Source organism: Salvelinus sp. IW2-2015, linkage group LG6.1, assembly GCF_002910315.2.
Source record: "Salvelinus sp. IW2-2015 linkage group LG6.1, ASM291031v2, whole genome shotgun sequence".
In the NCBI taxonomy this organism is placed as follows: Eukaryota; Metazoa; Chordata; class Actinopteri; order Salmoniformes; family Salmonidae; genus Salvelinus; species Salvelinus sp. IW2-2015.
In genome coordinates, this window is record NC_036845.1 from 18,230,474 (window position 1) to 18,252,888 (window position 22,415).

Genomic DNA, 22,415 nt, shown 5'->3' on the forward strand with positions numbered 1-22,415 from the left:
ATCACTTCTTGTACCCTACATCTGCAAGTTACTGCATGTGTGTACACTACTTTTTAAACTTCTATCAACACAACCAGAGACACATAACGGGTTTATCATTTTTAATTCCTTTATTTATTTTTGTCTAGTTATTAAGTGGCTGGTCGTACATCTTTTTATTACAGATACAACAATGACGGTCTCAAGAGTTTCATTTACATTCATTCACAGGACCCATACAAAAAACGCGCGCACACATTAAGACATGGGGGAGGGGAGACGGGGGCAGGCAGGGTATGCTACAGATTACAAACGTCTGTTTTTAAACACATGGAGGAAAGACACTTTGGTGTGGAGGTATTGGACAGTACAGTGGCAGTAATAAGCAGTTTATGCAACTCGTCGCTCGTGCCTTGGTCAACAAACTCCCCGTCCTCTATCTTCATCTTTTTTTTAATAACGTTTATGCTTTTTACACGGTTAAATAACGAGCACCTTTATGACAGTGTTGGTCTTTTAATATCCACACAAGAGTAAACACAGCACATTGTTTTTGGCAGTCAGAAATGGCATTGCTTAGCTAGCTGTTTTGTATTCATATTTTGTGCAGTGCTTCGATAGAGATATATAAAGCAAGAGATGCTTAAGACAGAGAAGACCACAGAATCTAGACTACACTCATGGGGGGAAAGGGTCTGAATCTGTCCTCCCGTTGGACATTGCCATGCGTGTAGCAGGTCCAGCGTGAGCTTAGTTTCAGAGCAGTCGGTGTCTGCTTTTCAACGGTCAAAACAGTGCACTTCAGACGAATCTCAGTTATATCTGGATGGGGAAACTCCCAATACCATACCCGTTAGTGTCTTAATCAATCTACGTGTACTGGAAATCAAAACAACATTAGAAATGATATCATCCATTGACTTCTACAATTCAGTGGATACTACAGACAGAGACTTTTAGTAGGTTAACAACTTTCAGTAGCTCGATGTCATTTTACCACCGAGGATCACAGCCGGCCATAGACCCTAATGAAAAAACATGGAAAGACAGCAACACTTAAGACAGGACACTTACACTGATGATACAGGAGGGTAGACATACAAACACATGACCAACTGGCCAACCCATGCAAGCTGAGTAAGACAATGCTTAGCTATGAATTCATGTCAGGGTGTACAGAAATGGGAGAGTGTGTGGGGTTTGGGGGGGAACTACAAAGACAAGCATGACAAGACAGAGAATCACTCGTTTCTGAACCAGAACCAGACCTGGTCACACTTTCACAACCACAAGCGGTCAGGGCCAGGTCAGTTGGACCTAAGCTACTTCAGCCAGGTCTGGTCCAGCTAGCCAGCATTGTTAGACGACTCTATACAGACAGACAGAGAAATAGAAATGAAGACACAGGTACTGTAGAGCTACGACAGGGGTCCTTTAGGCTGTAAGAGGGGGTCCGATGACTTCGGCAACAGTTCACATCCAAGACGGTTGCACAGGAGAGGCGGGAGGGAGGAGCAGGGGCGGGGGTGGGGGGCACAGATTGTGTCGCTATATCTACCAGCCAGGTGCGGTGGCGGAGGCATTTGAGTTATAAAATGAAAGTGTTAGAAAAGCAGGGACAGGTGTGTGAGTCGACAAAGATCTGTTCTTTGATCTTCTTTGTTTTCCCCCACTTGCGTCCCTTTTCTTGACATGTGCTTTTGTGCTCTTGAAAGGGGACCTCATTTTTTGGGTAGAGACCCAGTCCGGCTTGCGCCCTGCAAGAGAGTGAGAGACGAAACATAAATCAGGAAATGGACTGTTTTTGTCATTCGCTAACGATGCTCACTAAAGGGACCTGCTAATTAGGACACAAATGTCCAGCTGTATATTGTCGTACAGTCTATGTGGCCTTGAGCATTGTGTACTATTGTTTGGTTAGAATAAGTGGGTGAGTTCTAGGTATTATCAGAATTGTTCCTTTTGTGAATTCTCGGCTATGCCCTAAAAAGAAACATCTCCCAGTTCAAATTTGCATGTTGTTGCCAAAACTGATCAATGACGTGTTGCACCAAGCTCATTCCCTAAGAATAGATTGTGCATTTTCTCGTGGTGATATAAAAGTAGGAGAAAGAGGGGAGGATTGGAACGGAACAAAGATTATACAAATGAGACAATTCTTTACGGAGAACTATTGGAATGAATATAATCCATAACGTACAAAGCCTTTAAATCTCCTAAAACAAAAGGAGATGGGAGGAAACGGGCCAAGCTCTGAGCCATTCTTACAGCAATTTGAGCTTAAAATCATTATCGGTTCGAAACAGACTAATTAGAAAGCAGTAACAGAACTGGAGAATGGAAAACACCAAACAAATGAAAACATTTAAAATAAAAGTCCATCCCCAGATAACGATTCAAGATAGAGGAATCAGAAGCGCTAGAGATGGTGGCTTTAGCTTAACGCCAATTAGGCAAAGAGATTGTGGGGAAACGAAGAAGAGAAGATTGGTGTACTATTTACCCACACATTTGTAGATTTTGATCCTCTTCGTCATCTTTTAGTTATCGTAATGCCACATAGTCCAGCTAGCAAACACACCATGCAGGGCGCATGTGAATATATACAGATACTCTAAACATTTTTAAAAGTAGGCCTACTGTAGGGTATGCTGAAGATGACTGTGCTTTGTTGCCTTGCTAATCAACACACCCACTGTGAGTGCGCTGACTGTACCTACGGTAACATAAGCTCCCTGTGCCTATTCTACCTAATTAAAATAACTATCTGAAGCTTGGGCCAGACGGGATAATTAAAACTGCCTCCAGAGCATGTCCTAGAGATTAGCATTCACCATGCCATGGATAACGCAAGGAGAGACAAACAGCCTCTCAAAATGCAGGAGCTCTCCGAGTCAATACTCACAGGAGAACGTGAGTCTATTGGCAGAGTGAGAGGTGAGAAAGATAAGCGGAGAGCGTACGAGAAGCAGAGAGACAGGCAGAGGCGGAGACAGAGAGAAAGAGACCAAAAGAGAGAGGCCGAGAGAGACACAGTGGAGACAGAAGATGGACAAAAAGAGACAAAGACAGGCAGAGACTGAGATGGAGAGAGACAGGCAGCGTGCCATTGCTCAACAATGGGCATGTTCCCTCTCTACTGTTAGGGAGCGTGTCAGCTGTTGCTGACAGCTTATTACAGTAAGTGAATGCACTGCTTAAGTATGTGCTCCAGTTCAGAGCCTGTCACGTTACAGCGGAAGCAGAGGGAGAAACGTGGCCTGGAATAAACAGGGAGAGTCTGTCAATAGTGGATGCTGCTGATTGTAGCAAAAATACCTCAAATCTCATACGGAGGGTATACTCTCTCTGTTCATCTGTTTGAGATGAACACATCGGGGTACTATGCTGCCCCTTGAAAAGTCAGGAAATGTTCACTCAAGTGCATATAAGTGTGTCTGCCTTGCCTTTGTGTGTGTGGCCTACTGTGTCCGAGAAAAACCTCTTGTATAAGTCTGCCTGTGTAGTAATACATCCCAGTATCGTATACAGTGTACTTGGTACACGCATGCATGAACCAGATGGTCATTGTAATGAAAAGTGCAATGTCCTAGTTGTAGAAAGAATGAACGGCACTGCTTCCATAATAGCTTGGCTTACCTTATGGTGCGTTTGCAGTCGCGTAAGCCGTCGGCAAAGTGAGCAAAGCTACCACATGCCACAGCTGTAATTGCTAAGCATATTCCTTTGCAGTTAGCACAGCTCCCAGAACAGCCATTAAGAGTAAGCAGGACGACTATCCCGAAAGCTTGTTTCTAATCCATTCATTTCACAGCCAGGTGTAGGCCCTCAGGTGCAAGGTCACTGTCTGCGAGTAAGCAGCCAATTATGTTAGGCGCTACATGTCCGTATCAAGCCAAAAAATAGCACTACCTTTGACACCGAACTGCACTCTTTAAATGCATGAAGCCTGTAGCATCAGCCAGACACTGTAATGATCACTGTCTAGAGGCTGTCTCAAGTTGCAGTTATTCTGCTGGTGGTATAATAGGCAATGGAAGGTGTCACCTTAGCCTATCAGCGTTGAATAAATCCATAGCAAGTAAGAGTAAATATATATTGCCGCTCATGACTCATCCGTTACTCACTGAGTGCTGGGTATCATCACTGAGGTGAAAGAAGAAGAGAGAGACAGAAGGGAGGAATAAAAAAGAAAGTGAGATCCCATCTGTTTAATCAAGCGCACATTCTGGAATTAGTTTCAATAACATACAAAGGGGAATATAGAATGAGATATTCCCTTTTTATGTTAATGTCACAGGCAGATTAGAGCGTTTTTGTCACTTAAAAATGGGTTTTGTTTTTTTAGTTTACCATTTTGAAGATCTTGGACAGGGTTCCGCTGTCTCCTGCACCGGCCTTCTTTGCCTTAGCGGATCCTGTTGACTTCTGAGAGCCCTGGAAGAGAGCAGGGGCGAGGTAAGACACCGGGAGACATTGTTGTTGTCACCTAGCATGGTGGCCCAGTGTGTGCTTTTGCATCTCTGTGTTTGTTCATCTAAATGATTTCCTAATGGCTAAAAAGCGACATCATATGTACATATCTTACGTGGGTATTGCACCGCAGTTTAGTACAAAACAAGGTTCTGATAATATCATGTTGCATGAAAACAACAGAAGCGATAGCCTTATAGAAGAGATGGCTATTGAGTCAGTGACTCTCACCGCGGAGTGAAATCTTACATGCAGTATTGAACCAGCCGAGATCAAAAAGTGTCTCCTTTGCGGTGGCATTGAAGCAAATCAGTCTGAGTCAAAGTGGAAGTGTTTCACTTTCTAAATCAAACGTTTGAAAATTCAATCTCTAACAGCTGAGCTGTGGCTGCTCTGACTCTCACAGGGGGGGGATTTAGACTGGGAACCGTTCACGCAGAACTCCGGTAAACATGCACGAGGATGAATGAAATGTTGGGGAGGAACACTTCAAAGTGTTATTTAAAGATCCCTTACCTCAGAGAGAGCTTTAAAGGTCTCATCCTTATCACCGTTATTTTACCCCACAAGTGTTAGCTGTTATGTGTGACTCACACACACACCAACACAACAACACACACCACACACACACACACACACACACACACACCACAACACACCAACACACACCCAACACACACACACACACACCAACACACACACACACACAACACACACACACACAGCCTCCAGTGGAGGCTTCTGAGGGGAGGACGGCTCATAAATAGCTGGAATGGAGTCAATGGGAATGGAATCAAATGTGGTTTCCATGCAGTTGATACAATTCCATTGGAATCCATTCCAGGCATTGACATCAGCAGCCACCACTGGCACATACACACACAGAGACCCACACAAGACACAAGGCATGTGCACACACACACACAGGTCAAGAGAAGAGGACAAGACTTACAATTCAGGCAGGGTGAATAAGAAAAAGAGGATTAGTTGCTGGTTATCAATACCGAAAGGGAAAAACGACTTCAGAGGTAAAGAACTGGATATTTAATTGAGCGGAGGCGGAGAGCTTGCCAAACAAAACACTCAACATTATTTAATAAAAAGAGAAAATGATGAGGGCGTTATGCATGTACGCTGGATTAGAACAAGCTCTCAAGCTTAAAATGGCTACAGAATATACTTGTTTAAGGAACGGCCTGGGATTTCTCTCTTAGTTTTCCTTAGGTGTAGCGGTTTAACCACGTACCTAGGCTAGTTTCGCAGTCATTTGCCGTCCACTGGACAAGGAATGTAAGAGACAGAGATAGGGAACAGACAGGGGTGAGACACAGGGTGAGGGGGAGGAAAGTTAAACACTCAGGTCTTACTCGGAGCAAAGGCAGTGCAGCAAGAAGAGATGAGTCCACATCCAGGGTAGAGCATAGCAGAGTAAGGCAGACGCTCGCGTCATCAGAGAGAGCACAGATTCAGTGACATACAGTGCACGGCATTCAGTGACATCACATGTTAACAAAGCCAAATACACAATCACATCCAAAGACTAAAACAACCTTCAACTTCTCAATTGGACGATATTGACAAAGAGTAAGGTAAATGGGACTCACCCTAGACTTAGGAGGGGCAGGGGACACCTGAGGGGAGAGAGTGACACAGACCTTTAGAAACACAATTACATTTTAGTCATTTAGCAGACACTCTTATCCAGAGCGACTTACAGGATCAATTAGGGTTAAGTTCCTTGCTCAAGGGCACATCGACAGATTTGTCACCTAGTTGCCTCAGGGATTCGAACCAGTGACCTTTCGTTTACTGGCCTAAAGTTATTTATACCACTAGGCTACCTGCTATTAACTGGTAGACTACCTGCCGCCCTCATATCAACAAGTCAAACATCAACAGCAGTAGGCAAACTATGCAAATGGGGTGACTCACGATCGTTCTGAAGAGGCGTACAACAGCGTTCTCCCCACCCTTAGGGGCTGCCTTGGCAGGTCTGGCAGGAGAGGAGGACAGGCCACGGAAGGAACCCTGGAGGAAATGGAGGGAGGGATGGAAGAAGGAAAGGAGGGAGGGATGGAAGAAGGAAAGGAGGGAGGGATGGATGGAAGAAGGAAAGGAGGGAGGGATGGAAGAAGGAACAGAGGGAGGGATGGAAGAAGGAACGGAGGGATGGATGGAAGAAGAAACAGAGGGAGGGATGGAAGAAGGAAAGGAGGGAGGGATGAAGAAGGAAAGGAGGGAGGGATGGGAGAACATTATAAAGGCACAGCGGGAATACATATAGCCCAACACAACCTAACATGAAAGTGTGCTCCCTGAACCAGACCAGGCTGTACTCTGGCTCTACTCTCCAGCTCCTGAAAGGTGTTAGCATTGGAAACAGCTGGTGGCATATTGCCAAACACCAGGGATGCTGGAGCACATTTTCTGGGGGTGTAGAACGGCTTCTTCTTCAKCTGGATGGATGGACTACCTGGGGAGCTCTTACATCACAGAGGACCTGAGACAAGCTCTCCGAGTCATTCAGAGCAGACTCACGTAGGCGTACACAGATAACGCCCATCCAAAACTTATTCAAACTGAAAACAAGTGATTAAAAACTAACGGGATGAAGGAATTATTCATTAATTAATCAAGTCAGTAAGAAATGTTTTGGATCTTTGCAAAGTGTGATAAATATCAACACTAAATGCTGTTGAAGGGGATGTTAAGTAGAGATCAATACAATGAAGTACTTCAGACAAATAAACCTTTAGAGGATTGGATAGGGATGAATGCAAAATTAGCTCTATGTCTCATTCTCCTGAACTTGAATAAATAGCCCCCCCCCCACCCCCTCTCACAATAGGCTCTAACATGTACTTTCCAGACGCACACAACTGGGACCTTAATTAAAATGGTGTGAATCTGCAATGATTCATTGTCATTTTCTCAATAATAACCCTGATTATTCCCAGTCGGCTATTTAGGGGTATGTTTGTGAATAACATCCTTTATATAGCGAAACCCATTTCATCCAAATGAGTGCCTCTCTCTCTGTGGTATTTTGTGGAGTGAGAGCGAGGGGACCTTTATGCCCCCATTCATGTCAGTGAGTGAAGAGACTGGAGAGGCTGAGGCTCTCACTGAATCACTGCGATTATCCCTATGAAAGAACTTTACCAAAATGAGAGGGTAAAACACCCCTGTACATCGTTCACARTATAATACACTCATTAGKGCTTCCAATTGCATTTCATTCACTGTCTTCTCTGCCCATATATGGATGGATAGTTGGATGGATAGATGCAGACTCAAGCAGACAATGACCTCAGGAAAGAAACACATTAGCATAAAAAAAWKTGTTTSTTCTTAGGAGCATTATCCTCTCCAATAAATAGGTATCTAAACCAGAGGACCAGAGGGAATTTAGAATCWATCAAACTATTGGAAGTGGATGATAATATCCAACACATTTATGAATACAGAAGATGCTCAGTAGAATAGCCAGGTAGCATGGTTGTTGGTTGGTCAGTTTGTTCCCGATGAGCAAAAGATGTTGAAAAGACGTGGAAAATAAGTTATTTTCAACCAGAAAAAATGCTCATTGGGTTTGTGCTGGAGCTRGTACAGGTGAATTAATCTCACCACTTGTGGTTGTTGTGACGAACTGATCTGCCTGACAGCTGCGACTGGATGACTCAACGGCTATTCATTATGTGTTCCAGCAGCTCTGTCACCAAAATGGAGACAACTTGGGATGCGTCCCAAATRGCACCCTATTCCCTAYATAGTGCACTACTTTTGACCAAGGCCCATCAAAAGTAGTGTACTATATAGGGAATAKGGTGTTATTTGGGAYRGAACCTAGGGGTTCATTACTGATTGCCATTGCAGAACCCTGTCCGCAGTTGATTAGTATTTATTTATTTTGATCATTGACTTGAGGTCACATATTCCCATCAAAGTTWGGTACTACACACATCAGAAGTTCCACTTATGTTCCCATTAAGTACAGTTCCAGAGTTTGAGCAGCCTGAGAGAGTTAGGAAGAGAAAGTAGAGTCAGAAAGTGGAGGGAGAGAAGTTAGAGCGAGAGAGACATTGAAAGATGAAATTCTGAATTTAGAATCCGTTTGATTTATTTGTAAAGAAGGACCACAATATCCAGTTATGAACTTCACATGTCCTTTACTGAATCATCTTGCATCGGATGTTGTCAGTATCGGTTTTCATTTTCCAACACAAGAGGAGTGTTCAAAGGACAACGGCATTCTGATGCAAGGAGGGTCCTTYCAGGATAGAGCCGAGCGGGGGATTATTGTGTAGTACTTTTTTAAAAAGTGTGTCCTCCTGAGACTACCAACTGTTAAAAGTGGATTTCACTCCAAAGAAGGAGTCAGTCAGGGGCTAGTGGATCTGCACCCGGTGAGTCTTATTAATCAATTGCCGAGTTGTCTGTTATGACACTGACGGACATTGATCTTTGTGATCAATCAGGGCCCAAGTCAAATGTAAAGCTGTGATGGATTGAGAAGGAGCATGCACTGTATATGAATAATTGTAACGTAWGGYGCATGGATGTTTCACCTATTGTGGGTGAGATCTATTCATTTGACCGTGGGCGGTTTGTGATTTGTGTGTGTCCACAATGACTCACACACTGTCTCAATAGGATAGGAGGTAGTGATCACTATGTGGCCCTCATATCCTCCTGCTCCTTCATAAATAATACATTAGTGCAATTAATTTATTCCAGAATAAATTATTGACCGTGGTCCATTTTTTAAGGAGTCAGCATCTGTCCAAGTTTGACCTCCTGCACCTCTGAGGAGAGAGGTTTAACAGTAATTCAATCCTCAGGGAGAAGGTGTCCTATGAGTCCTGAATACTCTCTCTACCTGGGTTTAGGTGACCTTGTTCTTCACTGCAGGAAACGTTTGGTTACACTTCATTTGACACGTCACTATGACATTAACACGAAGGTGTAATCTGGAGTCAAATCCATTCATGACTGCAGTTATAACGTATGACAGTTGTCATGATAGAGGTAACGTTTTGCGTTATGACTGTACTGCCCTAACACCCCTGGATAACAGCCTCTATGTCAGAGGTGAAACGAAGTGTCAAATGAAGTGTTRCCGAACTTTCTCTACGCCGGCTGGGCTGCCAGGCTAGCAGCTAGCCGAGTTTCGAAATGATGAGCGGACGTCCACTGTTATGTAAATCCAATCATGCACGTCGAGAATGAAACGGGCTTTGTAGCTTTCTGAAAGTTGGATGACAGTGTAGTGCATTTCTATCGTTTTTCTTTTCCGCTGTGGAACGAGCSCAGCCACTTTGTCAAATCTGAATTGTGGGTAAATAACAATGCACTTCCGTGCCAGGAACACACACTTATCTCTCATACTCTTCAAACATCAAACAGAGAGAGGAGAACATTCCCCCCCCTCCCTCTGCCAGGTGACCTCTTCAGTTGTCTCTCTGTGCTGCAACTTCTCCAACTATTTAGGAGAAGCTAGCAGGAATTGGACAACTACGTCAGGGGGTTGACCGTTTACAACAAAGTGTCATATTAGAAAGCAGTGGAGCTCTAGGTCATTCCCTAACACTGACAACAATCAGACAAAGTTGTGGACTGCAATCTACTAAACCATAGTTGAACTGGTTCTTTACAATCCAAAACCAGGGTACTGGACCAAATGTCTAGTAAGATCCAGCTATTGACAGTGCTTGTCTTACAGTGCCAGGGGAAAGTAAGTTAATAGTAGCTCTACACTCCTCAGTTCTCATCAACTCTGAATAAATAAAACGGCAACAATACCACTATCTGACATCAATGTCAAATAAATGTAGGGCTCAGAGGAAGTTCAGGTTATTTTTCATTGTCCTTGTTTCACTCTCAAGCACGAACACTGTAGAAGAAATGGAAATGAGACKGCACTAACTTGACTCTGGCTATCACTATTAAGGTCTTAGATTTAGGAAAATATACACATTCAAAAATTAAGAACAAGGTAGGGTTGACTCCTTGACTCTGTAATTTTTGACCGTGAGGCACATCTAATGAATTCAATGACAAGTAACATCTCGTTGGCAATTCCAGTCCACTTATTCATATTCAGTTATGAATGAAAATACTTAACTGGAGATCTCCAAAAAGTGAGATGGACAAAGTGAGACAGACWTTCTTGTTTTCATTTTGTATTCAGGTTGATTTTGAAAATAGCTGTCATTTGCCCCTTTGCTAACCTGAACACAAAATGAAAACAGGAAATAAACACTGTTGTTTTATCCTGATTTACTGGATCTTGATAAACTTTCCAAGATGTCCAATTAAAGACCAATTCAAAAAAATACCTTCAATTWAAAAAAGCATAAAATACAAAATGTGACTGAAATATAATTTTTTTCAGTTGAATAAAAGTGATAAGGCAGACAGTACTAAAGATGAATTTCCAAAAGACAAATTCAGCAAATAAACCTGGTCCCAGATTTGTTAATGCTCTCTTGCCAAATCATACGGTCATTGTCATGCCAAACATGATTAACTTCTCACTGTGCCCATCAATGACAGAATGATCAGATATGGAGATTGAGGTGAGGCCAGACTGTTTGGCATGACAACAATTATTTTACAAGGCCTTAAGCTACTTAATAAAAGCTGAGCTAAGAGTAAGCCTCATAATTCCATTAAGTCTACACAACACTTCTCCCAGCCTTATCTAGACAAGTATGCCATTACTGCAGAGTGTAGTCTTATCCACCCAAGAAGTAAAAGGACAAATCAATTGGGAATAGTTTGATGATGTACATTCCATTCCCTCTTCAACTGGGCCAGATTCTCAATTGGCTATTCCTAGCACAGACCACCACAGCCCAGCATGAGAGGTTTCTCCTCAAGCTAGACTGGATCGAAACGGAACAGCCAACGTCACTGATTGAGATAATACAATGTGAAAATCAGCAATAACCACTACGCTCAAATCAGTGTGATCGTGTCCAGTTATGTTTTCGTTCCAAACATTCTGTGGTGTGACTGCACCTGTTGCGTCAGAGGAGGGTTGTTAAAAGTGACATTACATAATAAAAACAACAATACAAAAGCCAACCAAAAAAACACGCTGCTCAGGGTGGGTGTTGTTAAGAGAGTTTAATCATGCCATTTATCCAAAAGCTCAGAACAGGATCAGGTTAGGAACAGATGTTGGTCATTACAATTCACAGGAAATAGAAGCATCGGTAGGATATCTCAAAGCATTACAAAAGGGATCAGCGAATAGGATCCATGGATCCACCCTGGGATCAAACAGACTCCCACACACACACACAGTTCCTGACAGGGTAAAGGAAAACCTGGGTTCAAATACTATTTGAACTCTTTAAAATACCTTTAACATTTGCTTTAGTCTGCCTAGAGTTCCAGATGGCCAGGTTTTGCACGTTGGCGACTATTCTATTGGTTCCATTGCGCCAGGCAAGCACAATCAAGCACAGGTGAAGTATTTGAAATGATTTTAAATAGTATTTGAGCCAGGTCTCAGTAAAAGACACCAGTGAACCTGAGAGGTGCTCCATCTAGCTGGCGAGAGGAGATCAGCTCTTAGAAGCTTTAGGCCAAGACACTGGGTTTGAGTTAGCCCGGGTATCAGTCTGCTTCTGCTTTCATGCCACGCAAACATTTTTTGACATGTATGGCATGATGACACAAACAGATTGGTACTCAGGCCAAGGACGAGAGCAAAACCTTTTGGGTTCTGAATGATAAACTGCTAGTTCTCACAAAGCTACCGAATAGACCCCATATTTAAATGAGCTTATTTTGCAGTCATGTGGTTCAGTTCCATGGTGACTGCACATAGACACTAATTTATCCATCAATTAAGTCTAATAAGGTCTTCCCCTTTTTGAATAATATGGATTATCAATCAGCTTTGACAGGTAACAAATTGGCTTCAGTTCCTGAGGTTAAACCAGTTTTGTCCTTGTTTTTGGTGATATCTTTAAAAAAAATGTTATATAAATATGACATCACCATGCAGATTCCCATGAACTAGTTTCAAACCAGAATCAACTAATGAAAAGACAAAAAAAAAATAGAGGTGAAACCAAGACAAGAACGTACAATAGAAAGAGCAAATTCCAGTTTGTAAAAGGATCAATGGCTCAATAGTGAACGTTCATATCGGTCAGTAACAGAAGCCCTTTCCTGCAGTCAAAGGACCTACAGTAGTGGCCTCATTGGTGGAATGTTATCCATATTTTCATAATTAATAATACCTAAAATTACGGGGCAAAATCTGGTGTTTCTTTGTCAAAAAGTTTTATTATATTTCAGTCTTCGGTGATGTATATAAAAGGTAATATTGGGACGCAAACTCAAAATGTAATACATTTCAACTCTATATCTGACGTGGGACAGATGTCTTCTTCTTTTTTTTAAAGACCATAACCATGTGAGGTGTATACTTTTGTGTCAAAGAAGATTTGTTTAAGACTACCAAGAAACACTGTGACCCTGATTTAGCCACGGCAGTAAAAAAGTTAAAGGGTAATTCTACCACTTTTCAACTTAATTTTCATTATCTCCAGCACACTACCAGTGTCTACATATGTGAAAACTGCTCATTTCAACATTGTTTAGGAACAAATATAAAGTCAATAAGTTCTACCCAATGACAAACATTTTAAAAACAGTGATTTTCAAACAGCATGAGATTCGCGGTCACAGGTTTCGATAATCACTTCTTTTATTATTATTTTTATTATCCTACCCTGTGACCATGAGAAGCATTGTATATTTTTAGGACCTATCGTCTTATTTTTTTTTTTTACCACAGATCATAGAAACACACTGTTTTTACATATGTAGACTGGTTTGGTGCTGGAGATAATGAATGAGGTTCCCATACCAGTTGAAAGCAACTATAAATGTATGACTCAAACATGCTCAAGAGTACACAGCGACTTTTGATACAGTGCTCAACATGGCATTCTCTCAACACTGTAATGGACAAGGCCATGAATGCTGAGTTTCTATGGAAAATATGCATTGAAAACATAACTATTTTATGTTTTGTTATAAACTATTTTTTATAAAATGTCATTCCCAGTGCAGTCAAAAATGTGATGTCCCTGTGTTTAATATACAYGGAGTGTACAAAACATTAGGAACACCTGCTCTTTCCATCACATACATTGACCAGGTGAATCCAGCTGAAAGCTATGACCGCTTATTTATGTCACTTGAAGGGGAGGAGACAGGTTAAAGAAGGATTTAAGCCTTGAGACGTGGATTGTAGTATGTGTGCCATTCAGAGGGTGAATGGACAAGACAGATTGAAGTGCATTTGAACGGGATATGGAAGTAGGTGCCTATGCACACCAGTTTGAGTATGTCAGGAACTGCAACGCTGCTGAGTTTTTCACGCTCAAAAGCTTCCCGTGTGTATCAAGAATAGTCCACCCCCCAAAGGACGTGTTCCTAATGTTTTGTACACTCAGTGTATATTTCCACACTATGAGTTTGGAATAATACTGTGAAAGGATGAAAATTATGACAATTCCCTTTTAGTTTAAAAGCTGTTTGAAATGACAGCCTGAAATTTAAGCCTGTTTTGGTGTGATTACCAGACGGTCAATTAGTTAATAGACCAATAAGAAAGAGAGTTCCAAACCTCTGCCAATAACGGCTAGTTTTCTCCTCCCCACTCAAACCACTCCCACACAGTCCTAACAAAATTCTTGCTTGAGAAATTACTCTTTGCTAAGAAGCAATTTGTTTCTTTTTACCATTTTAAATGAAAACAATGACAGTAAAGGTACTTGATTGTTACCCAGAAATGATTTGATATTAGATCAAAAACAGCTACATTGGACTTTTAAGAATAAATACAAATGTTTAACCTGTTTTATCCCTTTTCAAACTTTGATCAGTGCAGAAAAAAATAATTATGCTCGAGGCAACAGAGAGTTAGGTATCATATATTTGAAATACAAACACTTATCACAAATCTGAAGGCAACCCCTTGGTAAAAAATAATTTTCATGTTTCTTTTAATCTTAAACTAACTGCTCTGATGTAGAAAACGATTTCCTGAAAGAGCAGAGGTGACGATGACATTCAAACAAATAAAAAGCTACCACTGCCTCTTTTTACAATAATTTGGTTCATTCAATTTTGACAGGCAAAAAACACTGACTTTTTCACTCGTGACAGATATGTTTCAGCAGTCCATTTCAATGTTGTTTAAAATGTGAAAGAATCAGATCTACAATGCACACAACCAAATCATTCTGCAAGTGAAGAAGAAAAAAAAAATACTACTAAAATTACTTTGAGCTGGGATTTAATTATATGCAAAAGTCATAAGATTTGTGTCCTCTCTGAAGTTGTTATAAGGCTTGACTGTCAGACCACATTCTGCAACCTATTGGATCATCATCCGAAACTACCATTCTCCTCTCTGAACCAATGAGGAACTAACTCCAAATCCCCAGAGTGGACTGAAACAGAGCTGGAAAAAATAACAGCGTTGGACTTGAACTCTCTCTTCAATACACTGTACCAACTTCAACACATAACAGTTGAAATATACAGTACGTTTTGTGTTAGACTTTCCTCTGCTTCCAAAGTTGACAACTGATACACAAACAGTACCAAGCTGACTGAAATATGCACTGCACTGGGTTGTTAAATCAATTTATATCTACAGTACATCCCTTGTCACCAGCTCAAGGAGAGGCTTTGGGATTTAGCATTAGCACATAACAGAGAGATAGAGAGAGAGAGCGAGACAAACAAGGCAATGTGGGCACAATTATTCTCACTGTACCGCAACAGTTATCCACACACATCTGGGTCCAGGTGGTGCTTGCTACGCCAGGATAGTGGGTTCAATTCCCGGGACCACCCATACTTAAAATGTATGCACGCATGACAGTAATTCGCTTTGGATGAAAGCGTCTGCTAAATTACATATATTTTCTGAACCTGCTCTCCAACTACACAACGCAGCATATTGAATTCTACACAAACCCATATAGGATAAGGATTAGCGTAGATAAATGTTTTTTTCCTATTCTATGGTATATTATATTATTTATGTTGGATTATGTACAATATTATGGTCTAGAGTTGTCTTTGTAAAGAAGGAGTGAGAGAATCCTAGTCGAAGACACTCTGCACCCGGTGGAGGTCCATGCAAGGCATTTAGGTTATAGTTCTCCACCATGGACTATCCACAGTTTAAATGGCTAACAACTAAAGACTCATAAATCAGGAAAATTGGTAGCCTAACAGTCATAACAGTCTCTCCCAAAATACATCTAAGGGTGCTGACATTTATGACATGTATTCCAATTTCCCCATGAAAATGCCAGAATCATTATTATCTCTTAAAAATACCTGATACACAACTTTAAAATGGCTCCAGTTTTATATATATTTACGAGTTAAGCATACAGTATATTTGGAATGAAAGCAAACACACATTTAAATGGAACAATTCAATCATTCACTTGTACTGTACCACAACTATGACCATATATGTACCGCAGATGCTTTGAAGCTCTAACTGAAATAAAATGTAAAATTTTAAATGACAGTACCACGATAAAATAACAATTACAAAACAATTATTTGAAAGACTTAAGTCAAAGCCTCTTTGCGCTACACCAATCTCAAACCACACCCAAATCAGTTATCCAGTGTCTAAATGTAGTTTTCAATGCCATTAATTCGTAAATAAGCACATTTCAGGTGAATGTCTGAAACTTTGGTAGATCACATGATTTGTATTATTTTAAAGACATACAATCGGAGCAAATTGAAACAAAAACTGGTGACAAATTCTTGCAGCTCACAATCTGCCAAAACCACAAAATCAGACATCAGTCCCTCAACTTAAGGCTGAACAAAAAAATGAACCATGGTACATTAGAGGTGTATCTTTCAAACAAACCAAACATCAAACTCTCTCCTTTCCTCACCTTGCTCTTCCTCTTCTTGTCCCCTCCAAAGAAGTTCCCAATTTGATCCATAAGGCCAGGGGCCTTCTTTTTCCTTCCCAGGCTAGACAGTCCAGAGGAGCTTGCAGTTGCCATGTCRGTGGTTWGGGTTGGGTARTGCWGCTAGTATCTCTGTAAGTGGGGTTCTGTCTCTCCGGTAAGAGCGAAGGGGGTATTAAGAGAGAGAAAGGAGAGCAAAGAAACAAACTTAGTCTAGATCCTGATCCTCTGAACCRCACTCTGATCCYGYTCCGCTGTGCTCTTGGATGGTCTGTAGCTCATCTGATTCAGAAGGGCGGTCTTTGAAGGTGTTGTCCTCGCGGCCCGGGGCATCTCGGGAGAAGAGGCGGACCAGGTGGGGGCGTGGCACGGCGCTATCGTCCGCATCAGCTGTGCTGGCCTCGTTCCAGGAGCTGCTGGGCCCCTCAGTGCCCGTGGAGTCAGTCACCGCTGCCGCCTTCTCAGAGGGGCAGCCATTGTTCGGGTTCACATCTGCCTCATCCAGGCCTGCGCAGAAACAAACAAGGGTTATCTATTGGACCATGGGCCTGCATGGCGCACAAGGGCCCTGCACAATGAGTCCCTTTGACAAGACCCTGCCCTTTCTGCCAGAGAAACTCAACAGAGAAGGGATCCTGAGTGACATGCCCTGTAATAGATCTAGAACACAGATCAAATAAATAGCTAGGAGATTACAGCAACTGGGAAAACCATACATGGTTAGCAAGGGTCATTACCGACTATCAAAACGGTTTCACAATGTCTCCTCCTCAGTCCATGCCAAAAGTTCCTTACAGTTATAATACTGTATAAAAGTAACATRGCACACACATATCCTTCCCTAAACCCCCACCACAAGCACAATAGCTCTCTTGGAATGATAATGGCATACTTTCCACATTCCTGTACTAGTACGGGAATCATTTTACCAGGTAAGTTGACTGAGAACACGTTCTCATTTACAGCAATGACCTGGGGAATAGTTACAGGGGAGAGGAAGCGGAATGAATGAGCCAACTGGAGGCTTGGGATGATTAGGTGGCCATGATGGTATGAGGGCCAGATTGGGAATTTAGTCAGGACACCGCGGTTAACATCCCACCCGAAAGACGGCCCCCTACACAGGGCAATGTCCCCAATCATTGCCCTGGTGCAATGGGAAATATATTTTTTTAGACCAGAGAAAAGAGTGCCTCCTACTGGCTCTCAAACACCACTTCCAGCAGCATCTGGTCTCCCATCCAGGGACTGACCAGGAACAACCCTGCTTAGCTTCAGGCCAGCAGTGGGATGTAGGGTGGTACTCATATCCCTAGGTCAGTCATTTGTCATTTGATGTCCAATGCCGACACGCTAATTCACAACTTTCTCCATTTGTTTTCCACATGTGCAAATGGACACTATGGCCATTAGTGTGATGCTGAGAGCTACGGCATTAACTGTAACGTATGCCCTCTGACAGAAGCCACCATGCTAGCTAGCTCCCGGAGCACAGGGCATGGAGTGCAGAGCTCCCTGAAGAACAATGCAAACACTATACCGGACAAAATGGTGTAGAAAAAAACAACAGTGGAATCTGCATGCTAATATTTCCTCAACAGTGGTTTATTGTCAGAGCCGCATAGTTGTTTATGTGGGACAAGGAGGCCAGTGTCACTAAAATAACTCCTATAAGTATGGATTTTCAACCCGATTCACAGTGACACTCATCTGATGCCTGAGCAACTGCAAGGCAGGCGTTGGTTTGAGCCGGTTTGAGCAGATCATTGGGTTCGAGAAAGACCTCAACAGTACTTATTTGTATATTTAACCTTTAACTAGGCAAGTCACCTCCATCATCAACTGCCATCAWATAGCATTGTTCTGATAAGCACTTTCCACTGCACTTACAGTATGACGACAAGTCACTTTGCATCTTGTATGCTTGGCAAACACAAAAACGCTGAATAATCTGTCTCACCCCCTTTCCTTCTCCCTCTCTATGTGACTCTGGGAAAGGAACTGTATGCCTATCTGAGTGTTTTGACATTGAAACMCCTCTGAAAATTAAACACCAACAAATGTACAATTGTATAGTTTTGCATTGCCCATCTATTCCACGTGTGCATTGTTAGAAAATAATATAGTTATGAATAAAGTTTATAAAGATGGTCATCTTGACATTAKACTGCTTTAAAAAAGGTCTAAAAACATCTGACTRACTTTGATGTTGAAGTGGAATACCCCTTTAATGCTTCGTCTTTGGTTCCCTGGCAACAATACTGTGAACGAGACTCTGTCTCCATTAGGCTCAGCCACTACTTGCAGATGCACTCAGAATACGTCTGCACCGGGCCACCGTCTTCACTTTAAACACATATTATCAGTCATTCAATCAACAGGGCTGAATGCTAATTAAAGTCTCCCTCACACACTCCCCCTGACAAATAAATTAAGAGCACTGTTCCCTCCACAGATAACGGAGCTTAACATTACTCCATTTTCTATTAGGAAATGCTGTTAGTCATATGCTCAGAGGAGCGTGGAGCACGGCGACGATGCCTTGAAAAATTGTGGACGATTGCATTTCATTAACGCTCCCTATATTGCTTGTGAGACACTGAGTTGTGTCAGAAACGTCGGCCCCACTTTATACATAACATACTGTATATTTTAAGCCCTAACGAAGTGGTACTGGAATGTCGGGAAAAAAAAGCAAAAATGGTTTTGCTTTGCTGTTCCAAAGCAAAACCATAAAAAATAAACATTTGCGTCATCTTTGAAAAACAAGGCTCGAAAGAGCCTAAAAGTGAGATACGGGGATCGAAAGAGAGTGAGAAAGAGGTGATTTAACCCCAGTGTGCTCCTTCATTACATTAACAAAACCATGCTTACCTCTCTCCCCAAACAAAGATGCAGTAGCAGAGATAGCGGGGATGATAAAACGCTGGTGCTTGTCAACAACATTCAGGGAAGTGAATGTGCGGGCTGATGCATAACATTGAGGAGGGGGTAGGAGGTAGAAGGGTCTCTACAGAGCTGCTCAGGGTTTGCAATGTAGCACACTGCGCTCACTTTTCTTGATCTCTTGGTCCCTCTCATCAATTTCGTATTTATTCATGTGCTTTTACGATGAGAACATTTAAAATGAGGCTCTCACGGCAACGTGTCCGTCACAGGGCAGGCTGAGGCAGGCACAGGGCCTGGCTGGAGACAGATGAAGGGATGAAAAGCAGACAGCCACTCATCATGATACAGTACATATTCGCTGGGGAGACGGACCACTTCAAATCAGGCCCGTTAATGACCTCCACTCTTAGAAGAAAGGTGCTATCTAAAACCAGAAAGGGTTATTCGGCTGTCTCCATAGGAGAACCCTTTAAAGTAGGAGAAGCTTTAAAGAATCCCATTTGGTTCCATGTAGAACCCTTTCCACAGAGGGTTCTACCTGGAACTAAAAAGGGTTCTCCTTTGGGGACGGCTGCTGAACCCTTTTTCCTAAGAATGTACTTTAAATATGTTTATTTAGCAAGCTATGACCGGTCCATAAAAAGAAGCTCTGTAGTGCCGAGTGAGAGGAGAAGGAGAAGCGACAACCCACAGTGACAAACTCTTGACAAACAGACAAGACGAGGAGAGGAGGAATGCAGCGAGTGGGCCTTGGCTCTCTCTCTTTCTCAATCGCTCTCCTCAAGGCCCCTGTAGAGCAGAGGATGTTTGGCCTTCTGGTGGACCAGCGTCTGGAACAACAACAAGGAGCCAGCCAGGATCCACCTACAGTGGTGGGACCCAGGCACGGGAAATATTCCTCTAAGAAGCAGTGCAGTTATGTGGCCCTTGACCAGACCTCCCACCCAGGAGTAAAAAACTGCCACCGCCCACTCTGCCACAGCATTCATCATGGCTCCCGGACTTCCACCCACAGGCCCCGGGTAGAATGACCCTCTGTCTTCAGACTCATCAGGCATGCATGGTCAGGCCGTCCTCCGGAGATTTTTTGCGGCAGATAGAGGAGATACTACAGACGCTACAGCTAAACCCCTTATTTTCCCCTCTGTCCTTGAAACCCCAAGCCCCTTGCATGACCTCTGTGACCTTCACTTCCTACAACTGCTCAATCCAAAAATGGGGAATCATGTGTACGTCAGAAATAACAGTTCAACCAAACCTGTGTACACTCTTAGAGGAACCCGTTGAAGAACCCTTTTTGGTTCGAGGTACAACCCGTTTCGGTTCCATGTAGAACCTTTCCCACAGAGGGTTCTACCTGGAACTAAAAAGGGTTATACTTGGAACCAAAAATGGTTCTCCTATGGGAAAAATGAAAGAACCCTTCTGGAACTTTTTTTTCCTAAGCGTGTATGTGATATCAACTTTTACTCAGGACAAAGAAATCTATAAAAATGTGTCAGTGGTAGTGCCAAATCTTCACTATTTCAGCATGCACTCATGCAAAACAAAATCCACTTTGCTGGGTTACACTTCCTGTTCAGCATCAGTGTTGAGGTTTACATCGTAATCTGATCTAGTCCCAGTGAGGCTGGCACCACTACCAGCGATGATGGAACCTCAACTCTGTTCTGTCAACACCACCCAATGCTTTTCGCACTAAATCTGTTTACTGGCCAAGAACATCTCACTCAGAGCATTCTCTCTCTCTCTTAAGACTCTCTTTCTCTCTCCCATGAAGTTTCTAGCCAATGATCTCTCCTCTCTCAGGTAAAAGGTGTTAGGTAACAACAGCACAGAACAGGCATCAACAGGTTGCTATTGATCAATCCACAGTGCGTGTGGGTGTGTGTGTGTGCATGCATGCGGACGTGCGTACAGGGACTTTGTCTCTAATGGGAAAGGGCAATTGCCTTGCCATCTCCTCAACAAAACAGCCGTGAGCTGTGTGAACTTGAGCTAACGCAGCCTACATTTACAGTATGCCCAGAGAATACACTAGTTAGTTTCCTCTCCCACCACCACTGTCCTGGATCACTGGCACATTTAAACAGAAAAGGAGCAAATCCAGTCGGTGACAATGGCTTTCGTTTACGCCCCGAGCACAACACACCATTATTTCGCTTTAGATGAACATGTACTGTGTGGGCTTTCGTCTAATTGCTTCATTTCTTCTTGTTTCATGACATTTCCTCTTTACGTTATGTTTAATTCTTTAAAGTCTAAGACGTTGGGGGAGAAGGGGGTGCTAAGCTGACATGGAATTGTTTTAAGATGGTCAAATTACATTTTTCAATTTTAGGACCTCTTTGGGTATATATTTTTTATTTTATCCCAAAAAATGATTTGAAAAAAAATATAGATTTTGTCCTTTATTACTAAAGCCCATAGAAAAGCATTGAATAACATATTCATGAACGGCAAAAAGGACAGTCAAAAAATGTATCATAAGAAACAAGGTTTTGAAGTGTCTGTCCTAAATCGAGGAGAGTGCAAAGCTGTCATCAAGGCAAAGGGTGGCTACTTTGAAGAATCTCAGATATAACATATATTTTGATTTGTTKAACACTTTTTTGGTTACTACATGATTCCATATGTTMTTTCATAGTTTTGATGTCTTCACTATTATTCTACAATGTAGAAAATAGTAAAAATACAGAAAAGCCCTTGTGTCTAAACTTTTGACGGGTACTGTACCATTCAAAAGTTTGGGGTCACTTAGAAATRTCCTTGTTTTTTAAAACAAAAGCACATTTTTTGTCCATTAAAGTAACATCACATTCATCAGAAATRCAGTGTAGACATTGTTAATGTTGAAAATTACTAATGTAGCTGAAAACGGCAGATTTTTTTATGGAATATCTACATAGGCATAGAGAGGCCCATTATCAGCAACCATCACCCCTGTATTCCAATGGCACGTTGTGTTAGCTAATCCAAGTTGATAATTTTTAAAGTCAAATTGATAAATTAGAAAACCCTTTTGCAATTATGCTAGCACATCTTAAAACTGCTGTGCTATTTAAAGAAGCAATAAAACTGGCCTTC

At 42.1% G+C, this 22,415-nt stretch overlaps 2 protein-coding genes across 7 annotated transcripts in view; both read right to left on the reverse strand.

Annotated features, from left to right (window-relative positions):
• Positions 1-91: 91 nt before the first annotated feature.
• On the reverse strand, positions 92-16,754 carry LOC111965264 (myelin basic protein-like). Of its 6 annotated transcripts, XR_011480037.1 has the most exons (7): positions 16,422-16,754; positions 6,385-6,480; positions 6,057-6,083; positions 5,699-5,729; positions 4,333-4,416; positions 4,107-4,125; positions 92-1,736 (listed from the first exon to the last, which is right to left on the reverse strand). XR_011480037.1 is itself a non-coding variant. In XM_023989342.2 (6 exons), the coding sequence occupies exons 1-5, from the start codon at positions 16,533-16,535 to the stop codon at positions 4,123-4,125; spliced, it is 315 nt and encodes a 104-aa protein (XP_023845110.1). In that variant the 5' UTR covers positions 16,536-16,696; the 3' UTR covers positions 92-1,736; positions 4,107-4,122. The 6 variants fall into 6 exon arrangements, 4 of the variants coding, with proteins under 4 accessions (XP_023845110.1, XP_023845109.1, XP_023845108.1 ...); XR_011480038.1 differs by lacking the exon at positions 4,107-4,125 and having other exon boundaries at positions 16,422-16,535; XM_023989342.2 differs by lacking the exon at positions 5,699-5,729 and having other exon boundaries at positions 4,333-4,407; positions 16,422-16,696.
• The window catches only part of LOC111965263 (myelin basic protein-like), a 51,668-nt gene continuing 45,900 nt past the window's right edge, over positions 16,648-22,415 (reverse strand). Inside the window, exon 4 of the mRNA XM_023989338.2 lies at positions 16,648-16,946. Within this exon, the coding sequence (XP_023845106.1) occupies positions 16,648-16,946 (299 nt within the window). The remainder of the gene's footprint in view (positions 16,947-22,415) is intronic.